Raw genomic sequence first — 26243 nt, forward strand, 5'->3', positions numbered from 1 at the left:
GGCTGTGGCTGGGGGATCAAACAACCCACGTGGGTGAAGTTCTTCACAGTTCCTGGCAATCAGGGTCCAACACCAGGGACAGGGAATGTAATGGGCGTCCTCTTTGGCCATCACTCACCAATGGCACTCTGCTCTATGGTGGTTCAGGCTTCCACCTCATGCATTCCTTTTTGCAGAGGTCTACCCACACTCCCAATCTCTTCAGGATGTTTCCTCATAGCCAACCGCAGTCCCCTGCCTTGGTCTGCTCTCCAGACCCCACATTCCAGCACCCAGCCCTTGTCTGCAGGGGTGGACACCCTCTCAGGCTGGGCAGACAGGGCTGGGGTCAGTATCCTGTGTGCAGGTCTCACTCTGTCCTGCTGCCACAGGCTGGTTTCCATGTGCTCTTCCCACAGAGAATGAGCCTCTCCTTCTGTCCAAAGTGAGCTCCCCCAGTGAGGGGCTGCCCTGGATATGGAAACGTCGCCTCACTTTCATCTCTCCGCAGGGTTGCAATTCCCAATCCACTTCCCCTCTCTTCCTTTTCCTTCTTGTTTCTTTTGTCCTTCCTGGCTCAGCAGGAATCTCTCTTGTTGTTGAGATTTCCCAGGGCCTCTGCTGGTGTTCAGCTGGGCTCTGTGAAAACTGTTCCATTTCTCATTCATGTGTGGGGAGATGATCCCCACCTCTGCCTAGTCCTCTGGCATCGTGATCCTTCTGTCTCTCTTTTATTTTTAAACTAGCTATGATCATCAATTTTCTCTAAATCTTTAAATGTATTCACTGAGAATAGCATGGAATATTACTTGTTATTTCATATCTTTCAGCTATGTTTCCACAAGACACCCAGGATTTGATGCCGAAGAATCCAGCGTTAGAAGATGTATTCCCAAAAGCAAACCTAGAAATATATCAAACATTTCACCTCACAAACTTAAATTTAATGAAAGACATGGAATATATGAGGGTGTATGAAAGACAGAGACGATGTTTATATGGACATAGAGAAATGCAGACAGTTACACATAATGCTAACATTACTGCAGAAAGAAATGAGCAACATGAGTCAAATTGGGAGAAACACCAGCTTCAGTTTTCAACATCTACCGAGAAGTGCAAGTGTTTAAGAAAAGATTTCCATCCTTTTATGAAACATCCATGTTCTCTAAAGGGTAACGTGGAAAATCTGGAAGATAATCTAGTCTCTACTGCAAATACTCATTCAGAGAATTCTGAATGTAGGCTTCGACTAAACATACATTCAAACATGTCTGAACACCTACAATTTAACAATGAGTGGGAAAACTCACAATCTAATCAACGTGAGAGATCCATGAACAGGGGGTCATTTTCCTTCCCCCAACAGATATTTTCTCTCCATTCCAACATGTATAATGTTGATGATAATGGAAGAGACACAATCCAACCGTCATTGTTCAATACTTATTGTGATATGGTTAATACACAACAACATTCTGTGTATAATAAAATGAGTCAGACCTTAAGTAAGAGCTCCAGCTCCAATAATTACAAGAGTATTTATGGTGGACTGAGAAGGTATTCAGGCAATGAAACTGGGTATACAGTTGAAGGAGACTCAAAACTTATGAAACATCAGGGAACCAAATCTTCGAACAAGGATTCTAAAAGTAATAAATTTAAAAATACTTTTGATCAAATGTCAGGTTTTTCTCTAGATAAGAGGACTTGTACTGAAGAGAGGACTTGTACTGAATATAGTAAGGTTTCTAATCAGTCTTCAGAACTTATTCAACAGCAGACTGTTCAGAATCCACAGAAAGAAAACAAGTGTGAGATATGTGGCAGAGTGTTTAGTAAGTCATGCCATCTAAGTAGACATAACATAATTCATACAGGAAGGAAATCTTTCAAATGTACAGAATGTAGCAGAGCATTTAACCATAGCTCACTTCTTACTCAACATCTGCAAATTCATGCTGGAGAGAAACCTTATAAATGTACAGAATGTAGCAAAAGGTTTAACCATAGCTCACTTCTTATTAAACATCAGAGAATTCACACTGGACACAAACCTTATAAATGTACAGAATGTGGCAGTGCCTTTACTTACACTTCAAGTCTTATTCACCAACGGCGAATCCATACTGGAGAGAAACCTTACAAATGTACAGAATGTAGCAAAGCCTTTATCTGGTCCTCACATCTTACTGCACATCAGCGAATTCATTCTGGGGAGAGACCTTATAAATGTAAAGAATGTAAAAAAACCTTTATTCAGCGTTCACATCTTTCTCGACATCAGCGGATACATACTGGAGAGAAGCCTTATACATGCAAAGAATGTAGCAAAGCCTTAATCGTTCCTCATATCTTACCAAACATCAGCAAATTCATACTGAAGGGAAGCCTTATAAATGTAAAGATTGTAACAAAGCCTTTATCTATTCCTCACATCTTACTGCACATCAGCGAATTCATTCTGGGGAGATACCTTATAAATGTAAAGAGTGTAACAAAGCCTTTACTCACCGCTCATACCTTAATAAACATCAGAAAATTCATTCTGGAGAGAAGCCTCATAAATGTACAGAATGTGGCAAAGCCTTTAGTCAGAGTGGTAATCTCACTAAACATCTGAGAACACACACTGAACCAAAACCCTAGTAATGGAACAAGTGATGGAAGAGGTTTGCCCTAACATGCATCAGAAAACACAAGAGTTTATATAAGAAACCAATGGAAATGATATAACAAATATGTATAAAGGTATTTAATCAAAAGTTAAATGGAAATAACGGATTGCTTATAAGTTAAATAAGCAGGGTGACAATATACAACCTTGACGTATTCCTTTTCCTATTTGGAACCAGTCTGTTGTTCCATGTCCAGTTCTAACTGTTGCTTCCTGACCTGCATACAGGTTTCTCAAGAGGCAGGTCAGCTGGTCTGGGATTTCCATCTCATTCAGAATGTTCCACAGTTTATTGTGATCCACACAGTCAAAGGCTTTGGCATAGTCAATGATGCAGAAATAGATGTTTTTCTGGAACTCTCTTGCTTTCTCCATGATCCAGGGGATGTTGGCAATTTGATCTCTGGTGCCTCTGCCTTTTCTAAAACCTGCTTGAACATCTGGGAGTTCACGGGTCACATATTGCTGAAGCCTGGCTTGGAGAATTTTGAGCATGACTTTACTAGCGTGTGAGATGAGTGCAATTGTGCGGTAGTTTGAGCATTCTTTGGCATTGCCTTTCTTTGGGATTGGAATGAAGACTGACCTTTTCCAGTCCTGTGGCCATTGCTGAGTTTTCCAAATTTGCTGGCATACTGAGTGCAGCACTTCACAGCATCATCTTTCAGGATTTGAAATAGCTCAACTGGAATTCCATCACCTCCACTAGCTTTCTTCGTAGTGATGCTATCTAAGGCCCACTTGACTTCACATTCCAAGATGTCTGGCTCCAGGTGAGTGATCACGCCATCGTGATTATTTTCATTGTGAAGATCTTTTTTGTACAGTTCTTCCATGTATTCTTCCAACCTCGTCTTAATATCTTCTGCTTCTGTTAGGTCCATACCATTTCTGTCCTTTATCGAGGCCATCTTTGCATGAAATGTTCCCTTGATATCTCTAATTTTCTTGAAAAGATCTGTTTTTCCTATTCTGTTGTTTTCCTCTATTTCTTTGCATTGATCGCTGAGGAAGGCTTTCTTATCTCTCCTTGCTATTCTTTGGAACTCTGCATTCAGATGCATATATCTTTTCTTTTCTCCTTTACTTTTCGCTTCTCTTTTATTCACAGCTATTTGTAAGGCCTCCTCAGACAGCCATTTTATATTTTTGCATTTCTTTTCCATGGGGATGGTCTTGGTCCCTCTCTCCTGTACAATGTCATGAACCTCCGTCCAGAGTTCATCAGGCACTCTATCTATCAGATCTAGTCCCTTAAATCTAATTCTTACTTCCACTGTATAATCATAAGGGATTTGATTTAGGTCATATCTGAATGGTCTAGTGGTTTTCCCTACTTTCTTCAACTTAAGCCTGAATTTGGCAATAAGGTGTTCATGATCTGAGCCACAGTCAGCTCCTGGTCTTATTTTTGCTAACTGTATACAGCTTCTCCATCTTTGGCTGCAAAGAATATAATCAATCTGATTTCGGTGTTGCCCATCTGGTGATATCCATGTGTAGAGTCTTCTCTTGTGTTGTTGGAAGAGGGTGTTTGCTATGACCAGTGTGTTCTCTTGGCAAAACTCTATTAGCCTTTGCCCTGCTTCATTCCGTGCTCCAAGGCCAAATTTGCCTGTTACTCCAGGTGTTTCTTGATTTCCTACTTTTGCATTCCAGTCGCCTATAATGAAAAGGACATCTTTTTTGGGTGTTAGTTCTAAAAGGTCTTGTAGGTGTTCATAGAACGGTTCAACTTCGACTTCTTCAGCATTACTGCTTGGGGCATAGACTTGGATTACTGTAATATTGAACGGTTTGCCTTGGAAACACAAGCTGGGATCAAGACTGCTGGGGGAAATATCAATAACCTCAGATATGCAGATGACACCACCCTTATGGCAAAAAGTGAAGAGGAACTCAAAAACCTCTTGATGAAAGTGAAAGAGGAGAGTGAAAAGTTTGGCTTGAAGCTCAACATTCAGAAAACGAAGATCATGGCATCTGGGCCCATCACTTCATGGGAAATAGACGTGGAAACAGTGGAAACAGTGTCAGACTTTATTTTGGGGGTCTCCAAAATCACTGCAGATGCTGATTGCAACCAAGAAATTAAAAGACGCTTACTCCTTGGAAGGAAAGTTATGACCAACCTGGATAGCATATTAAAAAGCAGAGACATTACTTTGCCAATAAAGGTCCATCTAGTCAAGGCTATGGTTTTTCCCGTGGTCATGTATGGATGTGAGAGTTGGACTGTGAAGAAAGCTGATCGCCGAAGAATAGATGGTTTTGAACTGAGGTATTGGAGAAGACTCTTGAGAGTCCCTTGGACTGCAAGGTGATCCAACCAGTCCATTCCAAAGGAGATCAATCCTGGGTGTTCATTGGAAGGGCTGATGCTAAAGCTGAAACTCCAATACTTTGTCCACCTCATGCGATGAGTTGACTCGCTGGAAAAGAGTCTGATGCTCGGAAGGACTGGGGGTGGGAGGAGAAGTGGACGACAGAGAATGAGATGGCTGGATGGCATCACCGACTTGATGGACATGAGTTTGAGTGAAGTCTGGGAGTTGGTGATGGACAGGGAGGCCTGGCGTGCTGTGATTCATGGGGTCGCAAAGAGTCGGACTCGACCGAGCGACTGAACTGAACTGAACTGAACTGAACAGGGATTGCATAGTAGAAGGCATTTCATCAACTTTGTTTTCAGAAGTTTCTCTGAAGGAGAATGACTGCAGGGAGTACTCTATAGTTAAAACACTTAGAAAAATGAATATATTAGCATGAATCGTGAAATGAAAGTTGATGATTGAAAGTTACAATTCTTAGCAGTGTATATATGCTTGTTAATAATGACGTGATTTGAGATTCTTTGAAGTGAATGTAATTCAGCACTCAAATAATCCATACTATGCTTTTTTCTAGTGTGTTTGCAGACATAGGTGTTTGATGGTTTATTAAAACCATAAACTTTTTATATTGTGTTGCAACCATTTCTATCTATTCTCTATTAGAAGTTGAATGATACCATAATGTAAAATGGACAATGACCATCTAAATGGAGGTGTTTATCATTGATGTGAAATATCTGGAGGTTGCCATGATATAAGTGATCATTTAATCATTCCATGTATTAAAGTACGACAGAAATTGGTTGTAAGGTTTCAATAGATACATCCTTGATTTGTAGGAACACAACGAGAGTTCTCTGCTATATTGATGTATCTTTATAATACCAACACAAGTCATGATTACTACTTGACAACGTTGAAGTAAAGACAGTGGTAACCACAAAATGTGTTAGAAACCTTTCCTGGAAAAGGCATGGAATTACTGTATACAATGCTTGCTAAGTGCTTCCTAGCCTTTGTTTATTAAGCCATAAAAGTCACAAATCTCAATCATTAATCAAAAAATGAATATGGTTCTCTGTACTTTTGATCTGTATTTAATCATGGATCATACTGTTGATTGTAAAAGGTTTTATTTCAATATGTGTGAAATTAATACATGGTTATTCATAAAAGTGAATGGCCTTTATTGTTTTGGTTGAGTGTAATGAATGAAATGTTAACCCACCACCAACAGCAACCTTGCCCTTCTTATTTAAGGTTGTAGTAAAGAGACCACAGTGAACTGTTCGGTAGCACACAGAGATGGCATAGGTGGAAATTAGTTTACTCACTGGATTTAAACTTCTCATAACTTCAGACATATTCCATCATTTCTATGTTGTATCTCCTCTCCCATTTTGTAACTACTTGGACACTGGGATGATTCTAACAGAAGGATTATACAGAGTGTTGTTGACAGTTTCCGTGAACTGCTCCATGCTGTTGCTGCCTCAGCATCTGTCTGGGGAGCAGGCGGCTTGCAGGTCCTTGAGCTCACACCAGCCAGTCCTGTGAACCCCTGCACTAGATGACCACAGATGACCACCCTGCTTGAGATCAGCAGTCTTGCTGAACCCCAGGGTCTATTCACAGGCCACCGTTCAATCACACTGAGAGCGTCAATTTCTACACAGGTTGATCAGTCCAGGGGTTCCCAAAGAGAGAGGGATCTGGAATTCTCAGCGAGAAAGAACAAACATTTTTTGCCCTCTACACTCCTTAGGATTATGTAACCAATTATCCTGCATGAGGACAGTGTCTGGAAAAAAACTTTCTATAATCCTGCTGTCTTAAAATGTAAATTATGGCAGTGGGTCTAGTGAGGTCTTTACAACTTTCAGACATTCTTTTGATTCACTATAATAAATAATTAAAATATATAACTCTTTTGCTAACACTAGCGAGTGGACAGTCTTTCTTCTCCCTTCTGATGTCCTTGCCAGAAGCTTTCTCTATCTCTTTTCTACTTTTACAAAACTTCATTACACAAAAGCTCTGAGGGATCAAGCCTGATCTCTGGCCCCGGATTGAATTATTCTCCCCAGTAGGCCAAAAATCCAGAGGTCTTGTGCTTGAGCAGCAACCTTTCAGCACCCTCACAGTGATCACCACAATCCTTTTCTTGGTTTGAATGGATTAACCCACACTCAGTCTAGGGAGCCCGAGGCACTTCACTCAGGGTAAATTATACAAGCTGAACTGCAAATACTCCTGTTTTCTCTACCTGATTCTAGCTTTGACCTCTCTCAAATTCCTGCCCTAAATCCTCCCCTACAGAGAGGTCTTAGGTGTGAGTGTGAGGCTTTGAGCTCAGGACTCCTGAGCGTTGGTTTGGGGGAAGAAACATCAGAAAAAAATGGGATTTGCTGATAGTTCCTTTCACGGCCCCACTGTAGACCTGCAGATTCATGTCTTCTTGGAGTGGGGACCTGACCACCAGGGATTTGTATTCGTTGAAATGGTTCAGAAAGAATCTTTAGCCAAGTGGTTTCCAATCAGGATCACGTGACCAGTGTCAGGAAATGACCTCACTGATGCCCTCCCAACAGACTTTTATGTTGGTCCTGCGGTAGCTTCAGTGTGGTGTGTAGGAAGTGCTCCAGCGGACTCTAAGGAGAGGCCCAGGTTAAGGACATGGCTCCTGGTCCATCTGTGAGAGCTGAGCCCCGTCGTCCGTCTGAGGAGAGGCCGCAGGGTTGGTCTAGCTGGATTTGGACCAGGGAAGTCAGTCAGCTCACATCCTCTGTGTCAGCAGTGTGTTAGGAGCTCTCTGTGGGGAGAGAACAATCAAGAAATAGGTTCACAGGCTTGTCTCCAGGTAGGAATTGATTGTTCCTGAATCTCTCCTGAGACAGAGGACAGGAGAGGTCGGTCTTCGCAGCTTTTCAATGTCCTTCTGGCTGTAGGAGCGGTGGTTGCAGGTTAAAGAGCTGTGTTGATGCACTCCAAGGTATTTTCTCAAAACTCAGAAGTGCGTTTGCAGCATAACATCCCCAGAGAAGAGAGAGCAGGAGGAAGAAGAGGAGGAAATGGCAGCTTCTCAGGTAAAAATCCAATCCAGGGTCTGGGACTATGTCTGCTTTTCCTCCTGAAATGCCCGAATGAGAATATGCAAGCCTTTAGCTCTCGGCTCCTAATTTTTCTTCCCAGTCATTAGTTTTCATCTTATATTTTCCCATTTGTTCTTATAATAGTGAAGACCTGCCCTTTAGAATACCCTCTTGTATCCCACAGCCTTTTCTCCCTTGTCTGCATGCTCGCTTTCTTTGCTGCTGTTGCTGCTGCTAAGTCACTACAGTCATGTCCGACTCTGTGCGACCCCATAGACGGCAGCCCACCAGGCCTCCCCATCCCTGGCAAGAACACTGGAGTGGGTTGCCATTTCCTTCTCCAATATGTGAAAGTGAAAAGTGAAAGTTAAGTCGCTCAGTCGTGTCTGACTAGTAGTGACCCCATGGACTATAGCCCACCAGGCTCCTCTGTCCATGGGATTTTCTAGGCAAGAGTACTGGAGTGGCTTGCCATTGCCTTCTCCCCGCTTTCTTTGGAGCATGATGAATTCTCAACATGAATCAGCGACTTTCAGCTGTTGAAACTATTCTTTTTGTGAGAGATCAGCATGGGGAGTCACTCCTATCCTCACTCCCACTGGGATATGGTTCGGTGTTGGGATTTTAGGGACGTTGGGAAATTCAGTGATGACTTAGAAGCTGGATGCAATTTAGATATTTAAAACCGAGTTTCAAACTGCCATTATACATAGAACCAACTCTCTTCTGTCCATGGGGTTTTCCAGGCAAGAATTCTGCAGTGGGTTGCCATTTGCTCCTCCAGGGGATTCTCTCCACCCTGAGACTGAAGCCGCATCTCCAGCATTGGCAGGCCAATTCTTTACCACTGAATCAGCTGGGAAGCCCAGTGAATCAACTAAGTGGTCCAGAGTTTTTCCAGAAAATTTTCAACAGGCATTGTACAGGGATGTGATGTTAGCGAACTATAGGAACCTGCCCGCTTGGGTGAGGACAGCTTCCTTCCAGAAGTCCTTGTCTACCCACTGGGTTTTGGTTCCATCACTTCTATGATGTTTCTGAAATTTTCTGATTCCCACAATAGTTTGAAATCTCTCCTTTCTTGGGGAAATGGGTACGTATGAATTTAGAAAGAAAGGCTTCAGGATAATACATTATGCTGGTAACCTTTTTCTTCCTTGATGTACTCTGCCTCCTTCTGTGAGAGTCAATTCCTAGGCAGGTTGATAAGAACTCAGTTGTCCTGAAGAGGAAGCGGGGGGAGGGGGATGGTCCTGAAATTCACAAAGAGGAGATATGGGTCTGGAATTCTCAAGAAGGAAGAAGGATGAATACCTTTTTTTCCTTTACATTCCTTGGTCTTACACACATAAAATGACTTTTTTATGTGTCTTTATGTGTCTTAGACACGTTAGTTTTTCTTTAAGCCTAGAACTGATAATTAAACTACAAACAACTCAGTTTAAAATATACTAGGGATTATATAACAACAATGTATCCTGCTTGAGGACAGTTTCTCCTTCCTGAAGAACTTTTGACTATCCCTGATATCTTAGAATTTATATTATGAGACTGGGTCAGGTTCAGTTCAGTTCAGTTGCTCAGTCCTGTCTGACTATTTGCGACCCCATGGACCACAGCACACCAGGACTGCCTGTCCATCACCAACTGCCGGAGTTTACTCAAACTCATGTCCCTTCAGTCATTGATGCCATCCAACCATCTCATCCTCTGTCATCCCCTTTTCCTCCCGCCTTTAATCTTTCCCAGCATCAGGGTCTTTTGAAATAAGTCAGCTCTTCGCACCAGCTTGCCAAAGTATTGGAGTTTTAGTTTCAGCATCAGTCCTTCCAATGAATATTCAGAACTGATTTCCTTTAGGATGGACTGGTTGGATCTCCTACAGTCCCAGGGACTTCCAAAAGTCCACACCACAGTTCAAAAGCATCAATTCTTCGGTGTTTAGCTTTCTTTGTAGTCTAACTCTCACATCCATACATGACTACTGGAAAATCCATATGTCTGATTAGACCGACCTTTGTTGGCAATGTCTCTGCTTTTTAATACGCTGTCTAGGTTGGCCATAACTTTTCGTCCAAGGAGCAAGCGTCTTTTAATATCATGGCTGCAGTCCCCATCTGCAGTGATTTTGGAGCCCCCCCAAAATAAGGTCTATCACTGTTTAGATTGTTTCCCATCCATTTGCCAAGAAGTGATGGGACCAGATGCCATGATCTTAATTTCTTAATGTTGAGTTTTAAGCCAATGTTTTCACTCTCCTCTTTCAGTTTCTTTCTTTCTTTCTTTTTTCTGGAAAGAAGAACTTTTATTTACATTCTGTTGAGCTCTTCTTCCAAGAAAAAAATGAGCAGCTCTTATATTTATTTTGTTCTGCATTCTTTTCTTAATGAAGTATAGTTGATGTACAATATTACATTATTTTCAGGCATATACTATAGTGAATCAGTACTTTTACTGATTATACTCCATTAGAATTTATCACAAGATAGTGGTGCTGGAGAAGACTCTTGAGGGTCCCTTGGACAGCAAGGAGATCCAACCAGTCCATTCTAGAGGAGATCAATCCTCGGTGTTCATTGGAAGGACTGATGCTAAAACTGAAACTCCAATACTTTGGCCACCTCATGTGATGAGTTGACTCACTGGAAAAGACTCTGATGCTGGGAGGGATTGGGGGTGGGAGGAGATGGGGATGCCAGAGAATGAGATGGATGGATGGCATCACCAACTTGATGGACATGAGTTTGAGTGAACTCCGGGAGTTGGTGATGGACAGGGAGGCCTGGCGTGCTGTGATTCATGGGGTCGCAAAGAGTCGGACACGACTGAGCAACTGAACTGAACTGAACTGAATGGATGTAATTCCCTATGGTATATAACTTATCTATTTTATACATAGTAGTTTTAAAAATTTATTTATTTTAATTGGAACCTAATTACTTTACAATACTGTAGTGGTTTCCTCTTTCAGTTTCATCAAGAGGCTCTTTAGTTCTTCTCTTTCTGCCATAAGGGTGGTGTCATCTGCATATCTGAGGTTATGGATATTTCTCCTGGTTATCTTGACTCCCGTTTGTGCTTCATCCAGCAGCATTTTTCGTGATGTGCTGTGCATATAAGTTAAATAAGCACGGTGAAAATATACAGCCTTAAGTACTCCTTTCCCGATTTGGAACCAGTCTGTTGTCCCATGTCCAGTTCTAACTGTTGCTTCTTGACCTGCATACAGATTTCTCAGGAGGCAGGTCCGGTGGTCTGATGTTCCCATCTCCGGAAGAATTTTCCAGTTTGTTGTGAACCACACGGTTGAAGGCTTGACATAGTCAATAAAGCAGTCTGGGTCTGGTAGGATCTTTCTATTGTTTTGATCTAACCCTGCTATCCTCAAACGTAAATTGTGGGAGTGGGTCTGGTAAAATTTTTACAACCTTGAGACATTCTTTTGATTTATCGTAATTACTGATTTAAAAAGTTTATAGCTCCCTTGCTTAGACTAGCAAGGGGGCACTCTCTGCCCCCTTCTGATGTCTATGTCAGAAGCTTCTCTGTCCCTTTTTCAGTTTAATAAAACTCTGCTACACAAACGCTCTTGAGTGATCAACGCTGGTCCCTGGTCCCGAAGTTAAATCTTCTTGTTTGGAGATGGTGAATCTGACACCTTTCACTGTAACGTATCACTTCATTCTAGGTTAGTGGTACTTATATAAGCTCAGTAGTATTAAATAGTCAAACCTTTTCTTAATTTCACAGTTGCACACTTACTTTGCCTTCGTCGCACTTGACCAGTATCTCAGGATCTGATGTTATGGATTTGTTAGTGTTATATAGGTGATGTGAATAAAGAATTTGTGAAAATCACTTTCCAGGCGGTATTAACATTCTCCCTTGCATTCTCGTCTCGACTGAATACATATTGGATTGGACACTGATGAATCTCAGACAACACAAATATTCCTTTCTCTGATGAACAGGTCTCATGGGTTCTAAGCTGGACCTGAGCACTTTTCAGGAGCGATCGAGTGATCCCAGGAGTATAAGGAGAATGGAGACAACAGCCATATACACAGGTAGGTACGAATGGATGGAGATGATGACTCAGGTGAGAGGTCCAAGGGGCAGTGAAGAAGTCATCCTTCGTTAGGTGGTTTTGGAAGATTTGCTTCAATGTAAATGGTTTTCGAAAACCTGACTTTGTGTCCGCTGCTGTCATAGAAATTTGTCACCTGCCCTATCGTGTCTCTTAAATCATGCATGAATTCATCTCCATGATTACTTCCCTTCATCACAGTGTGAACTGAAAGTCTCCTCTTGGCTTGTGACAAACTGCATTCATTGGTTGCTCTTCCATCTGTGGTGGGTCCTAGGAAAACTGTGCCCATTTTGAGTAACTGTATGACAGTCCTTTTAAAGTTTCTGTCTACCTCTAGACAAAATATGCGAGTGAAGTGGTAGACAAACTGCTAAATTTCTAGGAACACTGGGGACGGGTTTTTTATTTTCTGATTTCTAACTTCCTATCCACTGGGAGCTACAGATAGGACCTTCTAAATACATTTCTATCTCAAATACTTTTTTCACTTCAGAAAGCAAAACCTCCCAAAATGAAAGAACGCACATCTCAGGTTGACTTCAAAGTCTCTCTTTTCCTTCTATGATCTCGTATTAAATATCTTAAGTGTATTTGCCCCAATTCTAAAATGCTAAAATATTTAAAATATTCGATTACCTGATAGAATTTTAAAATAAACTTGCATAAATGCTTAACACATTTTCTACCATATTATTAATAGTTGATTCAAGCTATAACAATGTCTAGATTACATAAAGAAATCAGTTTAAAAACTTCTAATTGGAATATAGCTGTTTTACAATTTTGTACGACTGTACCACAAAGAGAATCAATTATACCTTTCAGTCAGTTCAGTTCAGTCGCTCAGTCGCATCCAACTCTTTGGATCCCCATGGACTACAGCACGCCAGGCTTCCCTGTCCATAGACAACTCCCAGACCTTGCTCAAACTCATGTCCATCAAGTCAGTGATGCCATCCAGCCATCTCATCCTGTGTCGTCCCCTTCTCCTCCTGCCCTCAGTCTTACCCAGCATCAGGATGTTTTCCAAAGCATCAGCTCTTTGCATCAGATGGTCAAAGTATTGGAGCTTTGGCTTCAGCATCAGTCCTTCCAACGAATATTCAGGATTGATTTCCTTTAGAATTGAGTGGCGTGATTTCCTTGCAGTCTAAGAGACTCTCAAAAGTCTTCTCCAACACCAGAGTTCAAAAGCATGAATTCTTTGATGCTCAGGCTTCTTTATGGCTCAACTCTCACATCCATACATGACTACTGGAAAAACCATAGCTTTGACTAGAGAGACGTTTGTCTGCAAAGTAATGTCTCTATTTTTTATTATGCTGTCTAAATTGCTCATAGCTTTCCTTCCAAGTAGGAAGGAGGAAGTAGGAAGCCTGCAAGGAGATCCAACCAGTCCATTCTAGAGGAGATCAATCCTGGGTGTTCATTGGAAGGACTGATGCTAAAGCTGAAACTCCAATACTTTGGCCACCTCATGCGATGAGTTGACTCACTGGAAATGTGTCTGATGCTGGGAGGGATTGGGGGCAGGAGGGGACGGGGACGACAGAGAATGAGATGGCTGGATGGCATCACCGACTCGATGGACATGAGTTTGGGTGAACTCCGGGAGTTGGTGATGGACAGGGAGGCCTGGCGTGCTGTGATTCATGGGGTCGCAAAGAGTCGGTCACGACTGAGCGACTGAACTGAACTGATAGATTTATTAATCATGAAGGTGCTGTTGGCACACATATAGTAACCCTAAAAATCTGTGATTTCTGTACGGAACTCCCTAATTTCCCGTATGTCTCTGCAATTCCAGTCATTAGTTACATTAAACATCAGGTTTCATATCGCTTGGATTCTACAATAACAATCACTGTCACAAAAATTACACTGTGATTTCCTTGGTGGTCCAGTGACCAAGACACCTCTCTCGCAAGGCTAGCTGCAGTGAGAGCGGGGGTCGGTTGTGGGGGGTTGGGATTGGGGGGAGGTGCCTAGGTTTGATCCCTGATCAGGGAACTAGATCCCATATGCCACAAGTAAGATCCGGTACAACCAAATAAATAAATATTTTTCAAAAAGAAGTACACTAAGTTACATTAGGAGGCATTGGGAGCTGACCTCTGGTAGCACCTAATCTCTCTTTAATAGCTCCATTTAATGTTTTGAAGTATTCCTCCTTCCAGGGTTGCTTTGGCACTGGATTACTTTGAGTCAGAACACTTCGTTTTTCCTGTATGGTCACCAACCCAGACTCCCGAAAGCACCTTTTTCTTGCAGATTCTTGCCCACAGGGTGAAGCAGAAAATACTCACTTAATATCCTCACATAGCCCGGATACTGGGTTCAGGGTGCTGGTCACGTCAAGCTGCTCCTGTTACAGGGAGGAAGGCAGCCAGGCCCCTAGATATGGGTTTGTGATGCTGTGACCTCATGTCCCCTCAGAACTGCAATTATCTTTTCCCCTGTGTCTGCGATGCGAGACAGGCTGGGGGAACGGAAATTATTTGTGAAAAATTTTTATTGCTCGGTTGCTAATGATAAAACAAGAATGAAAAGTTTGTACAGATCATCTCCAAAGGGACTATTGAATTGCTTGATGAAGGTTCTATTCCCTTCGGTCCCTGGAGACAGACAGGGACTCCCAAGGAAGCAGTAGGAAATACTGAGGTCTAACAAAGGAAGGGAATTTCATGTGTCTGCTTGTATAGTTTGTATCCATGAGAAGTTTTTCTATCAAAAACGAGTTATTTTCTATTCTTGAGACCACTGAACTGTGCCTCCATTTAGAGTATGAGTAGAGAAATGGAGCCAAAGCACCTGAGACGGACTGTCAAGAATTTCTCCATCTGTCATTTTACAAAGGTGAAACTTTCATACCTCATTGTCTGAAATGTCATAGAACTTCTCAAAAAGTATATTGAGGCAAATACCTCCTGTTTACAGTTAGGGTTCAATGTCTGATAGAAATCCCCACATAATTTCTGCTGTAGTCTGCAACAGCAGGTACACCTTAGTGCCAACTCCCTAGAGAATATTCTCCTAGTTCTTAGTGACCAAAGTCATATTCAGAACCAGAGTTTGCAGCAGGGCACGGTGAGATTTGACCTACTGATACTTTTATCATGAAAATCAGTATCAATATCCTCTACTTAGAATATGTCTCCACTCACAGATACTTAAGAAACATATTTTCTTTTCACATTGTTCAGACCCCAAAACATGTGGGATCTTAGTTCCCCGGCTAGGGAAGGAACCCCAATTCTGCCTCGGAAGGTGGGGTCTTAACCATTGGACTGCCGGGGAAGCTCCCAAACACACTCCCTTTAATAAGTAATTTAATATCTTGACACACATTTTCCTTTATATTGTAATTAATGCTTTCTGTGTAAGAAATGATTAAATCCTCAACTCTTGAGATCTTAGCTCCCCGACCAGGGATTGAACCCACATAACCTGCAGTGGAAGCACAGCATCTTAACCACTGGACTACCATGGAAGTTGCTAATCTCACATTTAAAGAGAAAGGTGTACTCTCCTGGGATACAATTGTCTATGGGCCTCAGTTTTTCCTGTCTTGTGTTAAATCTTCTCCAGATTATCCTTTCAAGGACTGGGTGAAGAGGAGGAGGTTAGGAAAGAAAGCCAACAGTGGGGTGGGTGTTTGGGAAGCTAAGTGAAGAGCAGTCGATGTGATCCACGCGCCCCATTTGCGTGTCCAGTTTTAGCACAGAAAGTCCTCTGCTTCTTAGAAACTTGTTCAGTCCTGGAAGAAGCAGGGCAATTGGTTGCTTCAGCAGGAGCAACAATTAACAGAGGCAATGTGTACAGCAACATATTCTGACAGGAGTAATGCTATGGCATTTCTGTAGTTACGTTATAAACGACAATGTGGATTCCGGTCTCCCTGTTTCTTTCTGGAATCACTTCCTAAGGGAAAGGCCAGCTGCCCTGTTGTAAGTAGGTCTCTGGTTACAATTACTGAGGCTTCCTCCCAACGGAGCATCTGAGTGATTACATTCTACTTTTCGTCATTGAGCAGACACCCACCTTCACAACTCACACAAAGGGCTTTTGAATTTTCCCCGATTTTCAACTTGCTGAAAACATCTCGGCTTCCCATAGCGGCAGCTCTCAAAATTCGTCTCTTTCGCCTTCAGCTGTGTGAAACAGTAAGTTAGAACAGGTAGGAAGTAGCTCTCTTCCAGAGGAAATCCAAGAGATTTAAAGGCATCAAAAGGCAGAGAAAGGGAGCACAGCTGGACAGAAGGGCCAACAGACACAACCCTGACAGGGGCCCGGGTGAGGGGGGCCAGGCTCCGCCCCAACTGGCCCCGCCCCTACCTCCCGGCGCTTCCGGCCTCGCCCCACCCTCTCCGCTTACGTCGCCTCTCGTTGGCCGCGGCGGAGCGCACTCACCTTCCCTGTGCCGGATCTTCCGCCCGCGCGTGCGCAATATCCTGCAGACCCGGAATGGAGTGAAGTGATCGACCGAGAGTTCTGGTGAGTTTGTTTGTTTAGGACCCGGATCTCGTAGTCCCTCAGCCTGTGGTCCTTCACACGTGGGTTTCGGGGGTCTCTGTGGACGATCAAACTACCGGGACCATTTTGGCGTCCCCAGTGTGTCCTCGCATCGCCGTCCGTTCGCTTACCTGCCGGGTCCCTGGGGCCCACGTCCGCTTGCTGTTAGTATCGTTCTAGAGCCACGTCCTTCTCGGGCACTAATACCTTCTAACTAGTGGCCGCTGCTTCAAGTCCTGCATTGCACAACCCCAAAGTCCCTGATGCACGAAGAGGTGAAGGAGGCTCTATTCTGTATGGAGTTTGGTCAGGGTCTCGCCTAAGGTTTGAAGGGGAGGGTCAGCCTAGAACGTGTGGTTTTCACAGGCAGGGCCGCGAGTTCTGAAGAGAAGAGTAAAACTAAAAGCACCTCGTTTGATTCTGTGTTCCAGAACACCTGCTGTATCAGTGGCCGTAGAGGATTGTGTTGAGATCCTCCCTCTGTGTGGGGCTATGTTACAGGGACCTCGGTGTATTTTTCTAAGTATTGAACAGCCTATTTTGAACACTCAGGGGTCACTTCCCATGACTGATCTTACCTGAGAAGGAAGGCCAGAGGAAGAGGAAAGCAAGGAGTCAGAAATGACTCATTCCGAGGTAAGAGGCATAGTCCTTTTGTTTCTTGGTTCTGTCTCTCTTTCCTGAAATGCTGTTTCTTTGGACTTGATAAGCTTCTTAACTTCTGAACGAATTTGTTTGAATTTACCCTAGGGTCATGATCCCTAGGGACCCATTGCCCTCCTGGCACATCCGTGTGACAGAAAACAGAGTATTGCCACCCAGAGAAGCTCACTCAAGCTTTTAAGTCCCGTGTTTTTATTGGGGTTTAGCTACATAGGCTTGATAACATCTCCAGCATTGTCCCCTGCTTAGAGGTTGGGCAAATAAGCCCACCTGGCTCAAAGCCCCAAATCTCTAGTCACTTCGTTGCTCTTCGTGAAATGGCCAGCCTCACGACCTGAGTCATCCCATTATTAAACTAGGGGCCCACCATAGGTCATGTTAGCATAAGTAATCAGGGCCCACGGAAAGTAATAAAGCCATTTCGGTCACTAAGGAAATTCCAATGGAAAAAACACTTAAATTCCAAGAGTAGATAATAAACTTCCGCAACCTGGGGACCAAAGCCTGCCATATTCTTTTTTTTTTTTTTTGATTTAGTATTTATGTAGTTTTGGTTATACTGGGATTTTGCTGATGCGCTGGGGCTTTCTCTGTTGTGATTAGGAGGCGTTACTATCTTGTTGTGGACCTCTGGCTCTAAGGCACGGGTTCAGTGGTTGTATTAATAACTGGCAGGCTCTGGAGCAGGTGAACTCCAGTAGCTGTGGCACACTAGCTTAGTTGCTTCAAGGCATGTAGGATATTCCCTGACCAGGGATGGAACCCGTGTCCTCTGCATTGACAGGCAGATTTCTCACCACTGGACCATCAGGCAAGTCCCTAAATTCTTTATTACACGAAGCTGAAACCTAAATCTTTCCTGTATGCCCTTTGAGTTTTTTTCCCCCCTCTGATTTTTGTTTTTACCTCGGAATACATCACCTGTTGCATTATTTAAAAATATTTTGTTTACCTTCTATTTTATTGTTCAAAATAATGTCCAAGTCTCTCTTTAGGTGAGCTTCTTTGGCTACCTTGTAACTATTTTGCATCATTTGTTTTGAAGTTTTACTAGTCTATACAATAATAACTTTATCTGTAATTTGGCAGAATTACACATTTACAGATTGTAATTACAGAAACCTGTAATTTCCCTCTATTTAGGTTTTCTCTTTTAAAAGTTCAAAATTTTGTTGGCTCTCCTAGATATAGCTGAGACTTATATTTGAAATATCCATGTTTGTTTTGAGTTTGAATTGTTCTGAATTTGCAGTCACTGAAGTCTTTATGTCACCATGTCTTTCAAGTAAAACTTGTGATTTTCAGACTTTATGTGCTTCAGTAAAGGTTTACAGTTTCTTCACATCGGTCTGGAAATGTGTTCTAAATAGGTGTCATGGTATATTTGCTAATAAGATGTAGACTGTTTCTCATATTGTGTTTTTGATCATTCCTACTAAAGAGAAGAAATTGTTTTCAGTGAACCCAGGTGGCTCAATGGTAAAGAATCCTTCTGCCAATGCAGGAGAACTGGGTTTGATCCCCGGGTTGGAAAGGTCCCCTGGAGAAGGAAATGACAACCCCCTCCAGTATTCTTGCCTGGGAAATCCCATCGACAGAAGAGTCTGGATGGTTACAGTCCCTGGGCTCGCAAAGTGTTAGACATGATTGATGTGACTTAGCATGCATTCATGCACAGTTTGTACATTTTTGTTTTAACATAAATTCTAAAATACACTTGAGTTTTACAAGAAGAGGTGGATTAAAAATGTTTCTTCCTAAGGATCTGTTACTTATGGAAGGTTGCTTTTACTTTAAGTGTGTTTGTGCATCTTTGTGTTCAGGCAGAAACCTAGAGTTTATTTAAAAGCCATCATCATTTCATGAATATTTATATTTATTCTGACCTTTGAAAATTGTTCTTACATATTTTCCATGGCTTTAGGTTATTTCATTCTAGTGAAATGAATAGTTCCATTTTAATATATGTATGCATGAAAATGTTCAATGATTTGATCACTTATTTTTCTTGTATTTTGTATTCTTCACAGTTAGAGAAACTTCTGTGAACTTTCTTTAGAGTTGTCCCTATACATTTGTCTGTGTATTATTAAAGTTTAGAGTACATAAAGTGAAGTAAATTTAACCTGTTTAAGGAATGTTTGCTACATATTTGCAAAAAGGTGGAACAACAAGAAAACTGATTTTAAATTATTTCCGTTACACATCCAAGACTCTGTAAAAATTCTCAGAAAGATATATAGTATAACCTGAATAGTTGAAATGATTGTTGATACTGAGGATGCTATCATATTTGAACTGTAAAATTTGTAAAACACTTGAAGTTCAAAAGTAAGTATGAATGCTGACCTTACTATTGTATTTCATTACTGTTTAAAATGGTATTAAAGCAGCAGAATTTTGAACATCACCAGTTAAAAGAAGCTTGTTAACAATACTAAGGAAACAGTTAAGCTTGTTAAAATAAATGGCACATTTCTCCCACTCCAGAGCTCTTGGGTCAGAGTATGCTTTTTAAAAATATTACCTGTTTCCTTGATAGACAATTCATCCTGGGTCATACAAATACAACACTCAAAAATAAATATGCCCATGTTTTTCTGATTATTTTATCATTTCTTTTCCAGATCAGAATAGTTTCTGAAATGGCGTGTGGGTCATTTCTCATCTTTTTTTGGGTTAGGATTACTGTAGAAAATATTGCTGTTTAAAAATCATATTATAGTATAACACCAGTTCAGTCCTGTGCGCAGGACTGAGATAATGAGATTTATCGCAAGCATGGATTACCTTCAGTGAACTCTTCCCCTTAGGTAAATCTGCCTAGACACCACCCTCCCTCTTGAGATATGGATTGTCTTCTGACCTTATGACCATTGTTAATTCCTTGGTAATGGTTACTATACATGTTTGGTTTTCTGATCTTTATCATTGTCAAAGAAATTCCTTAACAGCCTATATATGCTCACACAAAGATCATTAAAGCACCCTTGTTCCATCAGCTCTTGGGTCCCCGTGTCTTTCTTTCTGTCTCTCTCTCTCTCTCCCTCAGACTAACTTTCTGGACCATGGAAACCTGCCGAGCTCAATTTCTTGCCAGGGTTTTCAAGACCTCCTCGAGAGGACGTCCTGTGCCTTCATGAGCGGTACAAGCCATGTGTCAAGGACTTTATTGGTTTTCTGCGTAAACCAGGGAATATCAGCCTCTTTCTCTCTTTTACTTTCTTATCGTTGACTCCGGACCACCAGGTTCCAGTCTGTTAAAGGACCACAACATTCATTTCATTTCAGTTCAGTTCAGTTGCTCAGTCCTGTTTGACTCTTTGCGACCCCATGAATCACAGCACGCCAGGCCTCCCTGTCCATCACCAACTCCCGGAGTTCACTCAATCTCATGTCCATCGAGTCGGTGATGCCATCCAGCCATCTCATTCTCTGTCGTCCCCTTCTCCCCCTTCCCCCAATCCTGGCCAGCATCAGAGTCTTTTCCAGGGAAGGCATATATGAAGTGAAATTCGTTTACAACCCATTTTTAAAATTTATTTGGCTACACTGGGTCTTCTTGTGGCAGGTAGGATCTTCAGTTATCCTTGTATTTTTCAGGTTCTTTGGTTGTGACATGTAAACTCTTAGCTACAGCACGTGGGATCTGGTTTCCTGATTAGGGAAAGATCCAGAGCTCCGTGCGTTGGGAGCTCAGGGTCTTAGTCACTGGATCATCACAAAGTCCCCGAACTAACATTTTTTAATGATAGATTCAGATGATAGTTTCCGTAATAGTGCCAAAATACCCATGCAGTGATAATGCATTCCTCCATGTAGTTCTTACCCCATGATTCATGTTTACTGGCTTAGGTGTTCCTGTGAGATTCCCATGCTATGAATTTGTTTTTCCATGTGACTTGAACAAGTGTCTTGGAAAGAAAAAGTGAGGGATGCAGCTAAACTATCACAATTAACGGAGTGACTTCATGTCTTCTTACTTTCTTTCTGGTTTGGAAAATGAACATTCTCATGTGTGAGTGAGATGCTGGGTTTTGGGAGTGGGGGTTTTCATCCCAAGCCCAGGTCTAATCTTTTCCTGTACACTCCACGCTAATATCACAGAGTCTCATCACAGTTTTGTATTTTCGAAAATGTTTACAAGAATCTTATTAGTCCTAATGTATGCTCAGCTGTATTAACATTTAAAATACAGCTCAGTGCAAATAAAGAATATCATCCTCAAACGTTATGTACGTTTTTAATCCATTGAAAATTACCTGAGTGTAGTGACATGAAAAATTTTCTCTCTTCCTCCTAATGAGCATATAGCCCCATTTGAGTGTATGTCTGTACTCGGTGTTGATGAGTTTGAGTAGGCTCCGGGAGTTGGTAATGGACAGGGAGGCCTGGTGTGCTGTGGGCTGGGATGGCAAAGAGTTGGATATGACTGAGCAACTGAACTGAACCACGTGTATGAAAATCTTAACATGACTTAATCAATTTTTTCTTCTTTTCTTTTTGCGTTGCTTTTTTTGAAGAACTTCTGGGGAAGGGAATGACTCCCCATTCCAGTATTCCTGCTTGGGAATTTCTTGGACAGAGGAATCTGGAAGTTAGAGTCCATGGGGTCACAAAGAATGGGACGTGACTGAGTGACTAAAACTTTTCTTGTCTTTAGTATTCTTTACAGTTACAGAAACTTCTATCAACTTTTCTTAAGAGTTGTCTCTGTGAATCTGTGTTTTATTAGTTAAAGTCTAAAGTACATAAACTGAAGTAAAGTTTAAGCTCTGCCGTTTAATGGCTGTTTGTTAAAATATGTGCCAAATGGTTCAAGATCAACATTACTGATTTTTAGTTATTTTTCTTGCACTTTCAAGGCTCTGAAAAAAACGATCAGAAAGATGTAGAGTATATACTAAATAGTTAAAATGATTCTTTCTGCCGAGGTTGTGGTTACCCAAAGAGTGAAGAACAGATAAAACCAAGGAGGGTCTAAGACTGCAGAAACTGAAAAACCAGACCCGTATTGTCTCATGTCTGGAAATTCTTTTCCAACCCGCACCCAGACCATGACATTTCTGGTGGCTTGTTCGGGGACTTGGAGTCTCTTCCACACCTCTTCGCTTCTCCTTTCTCATAGGGACCCTCTGCCAACAGGCAACTGCTGTGGAGGCACTGAGGCACTCTGGGCAGGGTTACCCTCTGGTGTGTTCCAAAGGCCCCACTGCCCACTGCGCCCAAAGTAGCTGCCGATTGAATGGGAGAGGGTCTCTCTTTGTCTTTTTTGCAACTAAGGACTGCTCTCACCAATATTGTGTGGGCACAGGCCAGACACATAAAAGCCATTGGGGTGCCTGCCACAGAAAGACTCCCATGTGAGGATAGGGGGCACACAGAACGGATCAGGGCACAAGGGCGTCCGCCCCCAGCAAGGCAACTTCCGTCCACCATGTCAGGCACACGGTGGTGGAAGCAAAACAGAGACCATTGTCCCCGGGCCACCGCCTCCCCGATATATTGTAAGGCGGATTCCGCAGCCTTCTTCCCTGTCACTTTCACGTCTTTCCCTTTTGGTCCGCATTGATTTACAGGACCTGGGTGTTGCCTCTTTAGTGTATTTGCCCCAATTCTACTATGGTAAAATACGTTTTTATATTATATTACCTCATAGAAATTTAAAATAAATTGACATAAAATCTTAGCACATTTTCCACTATATTATTAATGGTTGATTCAAACTATGACAATTTTTAGATTATATAAAGAAATCTTTATTAAAAGTTCTGATTGGAATATAGCTGTTTTTCAATGTTGTACTCCTATACAGTAAAGAGAATCAATTGTAAATATCAGTCAGTTCAGTTCAGTCACTCAGTTGAGTCTGTGATCCATGGTCTGGAGCAAGCTAGTCTTCCTTGTCCATCACCAATTCCCAGAACCTGCTGAAACTCATGTCCATCGAGTCAGTGATGCCACCAACCGTCTCATTCTCTGTCGTCCCCTTCTCGTCTCATCTTCAATCTCCCCCAGCATCAGGATCTTTCTCAGTGGGTTAGTTCTTCGCATCAGGTGGCCAAAATACCGAAACTTCAGCTTTAGCATGTCCTTCCAATGAATATTGAGGACTGCTTTCCTTTAAGATGGAGTGGTGTGATCTCCTTGCAGTCCAAGGGACTCTCAAGAGTCTTCTCCAACACCACAGTTCAAAAGCATCAATTCTTCGGCACTCAGCTTTCTTCATGGTCCAACTCTCACATCCATACATGACCACTGGAAACACCAAAGCTTTGACTAGATGGACCTTTATCAGCAAAGTAATGTTTCTGCTTTTTAATATGCTGCCTAGGTTGGTCATAGCTTTTCTTCCAAGGGTAAGCTTTACTTTCATGGCTGTAGTCACCATCTGCAGTGATTTTGGAACTCAAAAAAATAAAGTCTCTCACTGTTTCCACTTTTTCTCCTGCTGCTTGCCATGAAACGATCTGACCGGTGCCATGATCTTCATTTTTTGAAGGTTGAGTTTGAAGCCAGCTTTTTCACCTTTTCTTTCAGTTTCATCAAGAGACTCCTCAGTTCCTCTTCGCTTTCTGCTATAAGGGTGGTTTCATCTGTTTATCTGAGATTATGGATATTTCTCCCTGAAATCTTGATTCCAATTTGTGCTTCTCCAACCCGGTATGTCACATGACGTACTGTGCATATAAATTAAATAAGCAGGGTGATAATATACAGCCTTGGTGTATATTATCCTTTCCCAATTTGGAATCAGTCCATTGTCACATGTCCAGTTCTCACTGTTGCTTCTTGACATTTGCACAGATTTCTTAGGAGGCAGGTAAGGTAGTCTGGTGTTCCCATCTCTTTAACAATTTTCCACAGTTTCTTGTGATCCACAAAATCAAAGGCTGTGGTGTAGTCAATAAAACAGATGTAGTTGTTTTTCCAGAACTCTCTTGCTTTTTATATGATCAAAGGGGTGTTGGCAATTTGATCCGTCGTTCCTCTGCCATTTCGAAATCCAGCTTGAACATCTGGATTCTCTCGGTTCACATACTGTTAAAGCCTCGCCTGGAGAATTTTGAGCCTTTGCTATTGTTTGAAATGAGGGAAATTGTGTAGTAGTTTGAGCCTTCTTTGGCATTGCCTTTCTTTGTGATTTGAATGAAAACTGACGTTTTCCCATCCCAAGACCACTGCTGAGTTTTCCAAATTTGCTGGCTTACCGAGTGCAGAGCTTTAGCATTATCATCTTTTAGGACTTGAAATAGCTCTGCTGGAGTTCGATCACCTGCACTAGCTTTGTTGGTCGTCATGCCTTCTAAGGCCGACTTGATTTTGGATGTCACGATGTCTGTTACTAGGTGAGTGATCACACCATCGTGGTTTTCTCATTCATTAACATCTTTTTTGTGTAGTTCTTCCAAGTATTTTTGCCAACTTCTCTTAATATCTTATGCTTCTTTTAGGTCCATCCCGTTTCTGTCCTTTATTGTTCCCATCTTTGCATGAAATATTCCCAGTACCTCTAATTTTCTCAAAGAGATCTCTAGTCTTTACTGTTCTATTCATTTCCTTCCCATTTCGGTCTCCACAGAGCAATGAGTAGAGTTCCGTCTTTCAATCACAGTTTTAAAATCTCTCTTCTTATTTAATTTCTTAAAACTAGTACTTTATTAAGTGTATCTTATTTGTATTCAGCTTCCTCGGACACTGTCTTATGTGTCCTCAGTTTCTAATTAGTTCTCTGTCACTATCATTTCTGATTTTTAGATGAAAGATCTAATAGACCATTCTCAGAAACATGTGTGGCAAGAAGTGGATTTAAGAATTACTAGGCACCTAGGATTTGTGAAAATGTTTGGTGTCTCCACTTAAGATGACTAAAAGCAGGAAGTAATCATTAGATTGCCTATCACCTTAATTCAGTGGTCCTTGGAGGTTTTTATTGTGCTTCTTCCCCTGTAAGCTATTTATTTGCCGTCTCATTTTGTCCAGTGTTCTGTTTATGGTCTGTGTTTTGAAGGGTGCAGGAACCTAGTTAGCCTTCCTTCTGGTGTCTGCACCTTGGTGGGTGAGGTTGGTCCAGATGTGTGTCCCCTTATCCGCTCTTAATGTGCTTTGATGGCATTTAACTGTGACCAGAGCCTGCCTGGGTATTCAGGGTGTTTCCGCATTGTTCTGTGGTTGTTACTGCCCTGTCTGTGGTGGTGCCTGCTCCCTGCGTGGTGGAGTAGAGCCCCCGCATCTGATTCTTCGCTGTGATTCTGATCTGCGGTGCCAGGCTCGTGGGATTGGAGCACACCCAGTGGGAGAGAAGTCAGAGTGTTACTCCTCTGGGGACGTTCACCTCAGGGTGGGCCCTGGTGTCCCCTGTCATGTGTTCTACAAGCTCTCATGTTATATAGTGCTGGCACTGCTCTTGGCCCCTCCTTAACCATGGGCATGGTGGCACATGGCACTGGGGTCTCTCAGATGTTTTCACAAGGTCACCAGCGTAGATTCAGTGAAGTCAGGTCCTGGGATTACTTTTAGCATGGAGCTGGACCCGCTGTGGTGCTATGGGGCAGCTCAAGCTCTGTCCTGGCCCAGCCCCCTTCTGTAGGAGCCCACATATCTACAGCTCCTAAAGCTAACCTGCCATGACTTGTAGAGCCCTGGTTGTTGATTCAGATGCGCTGTAGGGGCTGAGGTTTCAAAGCCGGTCATGGGTGTAAGACCAAGGCTTGTGTTGCTGCAAGGAGAGGTTTCAGCTTTTCTTCTTTATCCCTGGGCTCAGCTGTGCGTTCAGCTCCATCTGTGCGTGTGACCAACTCACAGGTGTCTGCTCCAGAGGCTGCCCCAGAGCACAGGAGTCTGCTGACTGTGGGCGAGGTCGATGGGGGAGGCCATCGCTTGAGGCTCAAGCAACT

General features: G+C 42.4%; 2 protein-coding genes across 2 annotated transcripts in view; both read left to right on the forward strand.

Moving 5' to 3' along the window:
* Nucleotides 1-214: 214 nt before the first annotated feature.
* The window catches only part of LOC148774277 (uncharacterized), a 28879-nt gene continuing 2850 nt past the window's right edge, over nucleotides 215-26243 (forward strand). The window contains 2 exon segments of the mRNA XM_088830516.1: nucleotides 215-2318; nucleotides 2321-2596. Of these exon segments, the coding sequence (XP_088686642.1) occupies nucleotides 812-2318; nucleotides 2321-2596 (1783 nt within the window). The 5' untranslated portion in view covers nucleotides 215-811.
* The window catches only part of LOC129546410 (uncharacterized), a 91287-nt gene continuing 81620 nt past the window's right edge, over nucleotides 16577-26243 (forward strand). The window contains 2 exon segments of the mRNA XM_088830480.1: nucleotides 16577-16665; nucleotides 17115-17319. The gene's annotated coding sequence lies outside the window, so the exon portion shown is untranslated.

This window comes from Moschus berezovskii, chromosome 22 (assembly GCF_049115385.1).
Source record: "Moschus berezovskii isolate FMDL1 chromosome 22, NW_MosBer_1.0, whole genome shotgun sequence".
NCBI classification, from domain to species: Eukaryota; Metazoa; Chordata; class Mammalia; order Artiodactyla; family Moschidae; genus Moschus; species Moschus berezovskii.